This window comes from Pituophis catenifer, unplaced genomic scaffold (assembly GCF_029215685.1).
Source record: "Pituophis catenifer annectens isolate HBS135680 unplaced genomic scaffold, rPitCat1.0.hap2 SCAF_1, whole genome shotgun sequence".
Taxonomy (NCBI): Eukaryota; Metazoa; Chordata; class Lepidosauria; order Squamata; family Colubridae; genus Pituophis; species Pituophis catenifer.
Genome location: NW_027256881.1, coordinates 80831200 through 80837199, shown reverse-complemented (window position 1 = coordinate 80837199; position 6000 = coordinate 80831200). Strand labels below are relative to the sequence as shown.

General features: G+C 34.5%; 1 protein-coding gene across 1 annotated transcript; it reads right to left on the bottom strand.

The window, feature by feature from the left end:
* Positions 1 to 483: 483 nt before the first annotated feature.
* FBXO5 (F-box protein 5) lies at positions 484 to 4678 on the bottom strand. Its single transcript, XM_070951764.1, has 4 exons — positions 4013 to 4678; positions 3259 to 3349; positions 2453 to 2623; positions 484 to 1222 (listed from the first exon to the last, which is right to left on the bottom strand). The coding sequence occupies exons 1-4, from the start codon at positions 4651 to 4653 to the stop codon at positions 971 to 973; spliced, it is 1155 nt and encodes a 384-aa protein (XP_070807865.1). The 5' UTR covers positions 4654 to 4678; the 3' UTR covers positions 484 to 970.
* Positions 4679 to 6000: the final 1322 nt, after the last annotated feature.

Here is a 6000-nt window from a genome sequence, read left to right as displayed (position 1 = left end):
CTCACAACAGCCTCAGATGGTTGTCAATGGTAAAGTATGTTGGCAGCTTTATTCCTCAACCTCTGGAGAATTATAGCGTTAACATCTCTACCCTTTTATGAACATAATTCTCTGCAAAGGACCTATCAGGGAGATTCCATTTATTCCTTCCTATTCATATAGCATAGCTTAGTAATTAGAAAAGACCTGTGTACACCCGCATGAGCAAGTTTGTGCTCATGCCAAGCACCCAGCTTCCAAATGCATAGTCATGTACAATGTAGGTATGTCAATGGGCAACCTAATAAGCATTGAATTGAAGTGATTAGTGGGCTAACAGGGAGGTATCATTAATCTTTAAAAGCTATAACATTCAAATAGCAGAGATGGTTTTATTTATAAAGATAATTTTTATTTTTCATGTTGACAGACAAATATTTAAGTATTTACAACTATATACATTTCTAGGCATCTTTACCTAGTAATGAAGATGAAATGGGACAGGACAACACTAATAGTTTCAGCAGCTATCAGGACAAGTGTGGTTATAAAAACTTCTCCTACTTATATATTTAATGTTTTAATCAGATGAAATTCAGTTAATTAAAACTTGGCATTGCAAATCATTTGCTTATTATACATTGTACTGTAAAAACCCTGAAAGGCTTTTTATAAAGGCACGAAGTTCGAGGCCATATAACAAGCAACTTTTAAAAATAAATGTTACTACCCCCAACTTAATAAAAATCCAGTCAGTCTATTTAAGTCAAGGTTGCCATGTACAATTCCCATGTAAACCTAGAAGTAGTTTAAAATTTTTGAACATTCTTCTAAAAAGGGGAGAGGAAGACATCTGAAAAAAATCTTTAAAATTGATTTTTTTAAAAATCACAGCATTTTTTAAATTAGACAACCACAACTTTCACATTCATTCCTCTTCTGAACCTACAAGCAAAATACGATACTCTAGCTAGAATTTATGTCAGGAAAATTATAGCCTCCGTAAATTCTGTTTGCTTTTTTTGCTACAAGGAAGAGGTTCTAGTCTGAAAGATGTTTTTCCAGGCTTTCCAATGATGCAATCCTTGGAACCATGAAAGCTGCCCAAGCACTTTGTGCAAAAGTCAAAACCACAGCTTTCTCGGACACACATTGCTCTTTGCACATAGGAATCATATTTTGCAGGAGAACCACACCGACGGCAAACTTTCAGACTTTCAGTATTTTTCAAAGTCTTTGCAACCTAAAAAAAAAATGAAACAAAAACAACATAATCCAGGATGTAGTTTTGAAGTTGTTTTTTTACCATTTTCCTGGAATAACCACATGGAACATGTTTAGAAAAGATAGGTTCACAATATTCTCTGTCCTTGCTTAATGACAAATCTATTTGTGATTTTCTCAATAGGTAAAATGACTCCTAACCAACATGTGGTTGAGAAAAAGAGATGCTGTAAAGATCACTGGTTGTTGCCACATCATCCAGGTGAGGTTCTCTTGTACAATGCTTTGTGCCTGATTTATTTTTCCCACATCATGAGACAGAGATTGCATAAACAGGCTATAGCTTCCTGAGTTGCTTTTGTCCGTAACATAGCACTTTCTTAAAAAGCCCTAACTTCAAGCTAATAAGCTCAGTTCTGTGAGCTTAAATTAGTTGATTAGAAATCTCTAGCCAGCTGGCACTGCAGCTTCAAACTGACCAGAGCACAATAATCACACTGAAAACTTTTGTTGTCGGGCACATGAAATTTGGCTGTAAATACTGCAATGGTAAATACCCCATTGAGCCCTGGAAGTACAGTAGTTAAAATGCATTATTGCAGGCAAAACTCTGCCCACATTCTGACTTCAATCCTGACAGAAGTCAAGATTGACTCAGCCTTCCATCCTTCCAAGGTCGGTAAAATGAGGACCCAGATTGTTGGGAGCAATATGCAAATAATGCTTCTTCATTGTAAACCGCGCAGAGAATGCTGTAAAGTGCTATAGGGCGGTATATAAGTCTAAATGCTATTGCTAGGGAAATGATTTTTTAAATTACTATCTTATTTGCAAATGGTCACTAGCTATGGTAGTCCCTAATTGTACCAATAATTTACCGTTGTAAAATGTAATTATTTAATGGCTGCTCAACTCCCAGGGATTCTGAGCAATTTACAAATTATTTAAAACATTAAAATTAAAAATTGGTGCAACTTCTTGCCCATATTGCTAATGATTTGATTGACTCATTCAAACTAAGTTCATAACTTTTCATTATTACACGTTAATCAGTGGATATCAAAGGTTTGCATACTTTGTCATACTAAAACTCCCTTCTATGAGCTTGCCTAGAAGCATAGTCTATTTTTTCTCTTGCCTTTGAGTTTGCTTATGCTCCAAAAGGTTCTGTAGCTAAGTTTGACAATCTTAATAACTGGTTCCTGTACTTTCAGTATATTAAATCAAGATTAAAATATTTGTAGATTACCTCAGAAAATTGTGAATGCCGGCTGAAAGAAGAGGCCTGATTATTCTGAGTGTTTGCTTTCATTCGGGATGTTTTTTTAGAAGATGCTACTTTCTGAATATATGTTAATGGTTCACGATGCAGAGCATATGCCCTTGTATCAGATTGTTTTGCAGCTACTGTGTTGCTATTCTGTGGAGAAAAGAAATTTTAATAAACCATTAAACAATTATTTGCTTCTGTCTGAAAATACAATAATTCATTACTAGCACATAACACATTTTCATCTCTCCATATACTGTACAGTAAATAAGCCTTTCAGAAATTACTGGGGAATTGAACATTTAACTAATACTTTTTCCCCTTACAATCCCCAACTTGATTCCCTCTGGAGAAAAGTCTGTTTTCTGTTTGTCATAAAACTAACTTATGTTATAGAATTTAAAGTGGTTTCTTATTTTCGCCTTTTTACCCAAAGCCAGTCACTCGACCTCTAACCAGTCAGTTTGGGACCACCTGTTACATGATATTGTCTGCACTTTACACCTTCAGAGAAAGGGATTGTGTAGATAGTAATGTTTGGAGAAAGCAATTCTCCAGGAAGATCTTCCTGATGGTTCTTTTGGCAAATTTATTTTCTTGCACATTATTTTTAAGTTTTTAAAAATATTTACATATAAAAATTAAATTTTTGTTCTTTATATTATTTGAATCTCTTCTACTGTTTACAAACAGAAATTGCATGATTAAACTCCTACATCCTGCTGTATGGTTTAGAGGGATTCGGTTTTGTCTCTGTGATAAAGATAGAGAAGCAGTAAACTTACCAAACTGAGTTTTAGTGCTTTGTTATACATCTGGAAAGCCCACTTGTCACTAAGAAGAATTTTCTTCCATGTAATGCTAACTTTAGCCATGCTGTTGTGGAAAGAAAACCCATGGTTAAAATCAGACAGCATTCAAATTATTACTTAACAGAATCCTAGAAACTTTCAATACACATATAACACAAATATAAGTGTTTTTTTTTTTAAAAAAAAACCAAAACTGTCCTGCTTATTGCTTTTAGTGGATTTGCCTCCTTAAAGATATAGAAAAGTATCAACTAAAGCAATGTAGACACTGGAAAACCCCCAATCCTTTTCTGAAAGGGTCACCATTTCATTTAAAAAATGTGGAAAAGAAAAATTATAAAAAATTTCATTGCTTAACCTTTAGGAATACATTTTCTTTTGCCCCAACAATGACTTTGAGTTACTTCTAAAGCTTATCCTAGTCCATTTGCAAAGGTCTAAATTCTCTTCAGTACTTTTTTATCCCTAATGCTATAACTAGAAAAAAATTTGCTTCAATAGTTATTTTACATGAGCATAAAGCCTATGCTGTAAGGTATATGCAAATCTTGTTCCATTTATGAAATACATTTTTGAATATAGCTTGTCTCCTTGTGAAATATTTTCACATACTATAGCATTTTGCCCAGGAAAACATATCGTGGGCTTTAAGAAAATATTTAAATTTAATAGTTTAACTTAACCTATATTTATTTTGCCAAGGGAAAACACAACATTGTGAACTTACTTTATCAAGTCTGTATGGTTAAGATGTATTAAGATGTTTGCTATCAAATGTCTGAATTTTCCATGAAATAATTCTCCAAGAATATCTAGTTTATCTAATCCTATTTTTTTGCCAATCAGATTCACAAATTCCATTTTCCCTGAAGCCATTTTTTCTAAGACAAAGGCCCATGACTTTGGATTCTGCTTGCTAGCTTTTTTCAAAGTTGAGCAGACAAGTTCTTCAAAATGGAGGACTGGTAGTAAATTCTTTCTTGGACTGAAACTATGATTTGGTAAATTGTCGATATTCCCTGCTAATAGCACACTGTCATCATTATCATTGGGTTTTTGCTGAATACCCAACAAAGATGAATATCCACTGTCTTCGTTTTCATTGTCAATTTCATTGGCACTCTCAATATGCCCCCATGATACTTTTTGGTTTTCTTTATTATGCATAAGCTTTTCTCCACTTTTGAGGTTAAAACTCTTGGGACTTCCATGATGCAGGTCACCATAGAACAGCTTTTCTTTGGTACAGCCTTTGCATTTTTCATTGTAACTCTCGGAGCAAGGCTCTTCTGGTGTTGCTTCTGTTCCAGTTAGTTTTAATGGTGAAGTTCCACAGTAAACATGGGTATAATTAAAATCACGTTTCATTTTCAGTGGTTAGGGTAGCTTTTCAAATGTTCCCTGAAATTAAGAAATATATACATATATATATTAGTCCGAATCATTATTTTAAACTAGAGAATGGTTGAAAGTAAAGGAGAGATTTTTTTAAACAAAATCAACGAATTGTTGCCTTCATTTTGATAATTCTTGATTATTTTGAGAATTGTAAATAGTTCTAAAAGGACTGTGGAAATGTGGCATTCTATAGAAAGGGTTAATACAATCACAAAATACAAGTGGCAAGGCATTTGACTTCAGACAAACTCAGTAAGATTTCTATACAGACCAATTCAACAGAGCTCAAATTAAAGATGGCAATAAATATGGTATGTTAGGAACCTAAGACATGCATTCTTGGTTTACAATAACCTATTAAGTAGTTAATAAATCATATCTACTTAAGGATTGTGAGTTTTCCTGCCCATTCTGTAGCAGTGATTTTCCTGCATTGGTAAGGTGTTAGCAAATCTCATCTCCTTTGGACTCTGAATTTGGTCAGCCATTTTTCAGACTCTGTAACAGTGGTTTTCCTGTATGGGCAAGATTGAATAGTCTTTGATCTACTTTTCTAATCAGAACACATGGCACTAGCTTTGTTTAACCTTTTCCAACTGTTCTTGGACTAAAAACTCTGCTTCAGTAAAGGCTACTAGACTATTTTCTTTTACCCCAAAATACAAGAACTCTTCTCAAGGAAGCTAGCAATGCAATTTATATATCCTTTTCTATGTAGCCGGATTTGGCAGAGTCCAACTAAGCACGAATAACTTCCATTCACATAATTTTCTCTCCCTTCTGTTCCCAGGGTTGTGTAGATGTGGAAGTTACACAAGGGGTGGATATAGGGAAGAAAAATGACCTTACCCCAATCTGCTAATGGAAGCCATTCCAGAGGCATTTAATAGGTTCTACACATTTAGGATATCATTCAGTGAATTTGAAAAAGGATCAATTGCAGGTATTATTTATGGATAGTATAATGCAGCTACCACCCAGGATATGCTATTTGGTTCTAACCTAGCTATAGCACCTTCCTATTTGTGAGACAATGACGGCTGTCAGTTTCAGAACCATTTTTGAAACCGCCTGAATTGCACAACTGCTGCATGGCAAGAGCTATTTAAAGACATGTGCTTTGGGTGAAAAAGGTACCATACCTTATTAATCAGCGTGGATGAGAAGAACACCCAGATTTCTATAAGATCAAGGAGTTAAAAGAAAACTGGGGAGCCATAAAGGTAGTTTCAAAGCTTTATTTTATTATTTAAGAGATATTGGTAAGGGAACCAGGAAAGACAGCACATTTCAGAACTGATTACAGACAATTCTGTA

Bases quoted from the DNA above. Each gene is read 5' to 3' on its own strand.
- FBXO5 (XM_070951764.1), bottom strand. From the start codon at position 4,653: ATGAAACGTGATTTTAATTATACCCATGTTTACTGTGGAACTTCACCA. The intron at 2,624-3,258 runs GTAAGTTTACTG...TTTTCTCCACAG, and splicing joins AAGCACTAAAACTCAGTTTG to AATAGCAACACAGTAGCTGC. The intron at 1,223-2,452 runs GTAATCTACAAA...TTTTTTTTTTAG, and splicing joins GGCATTCACAATTTTCTGAG to GTTGCAAAGACTTTGAAAAA.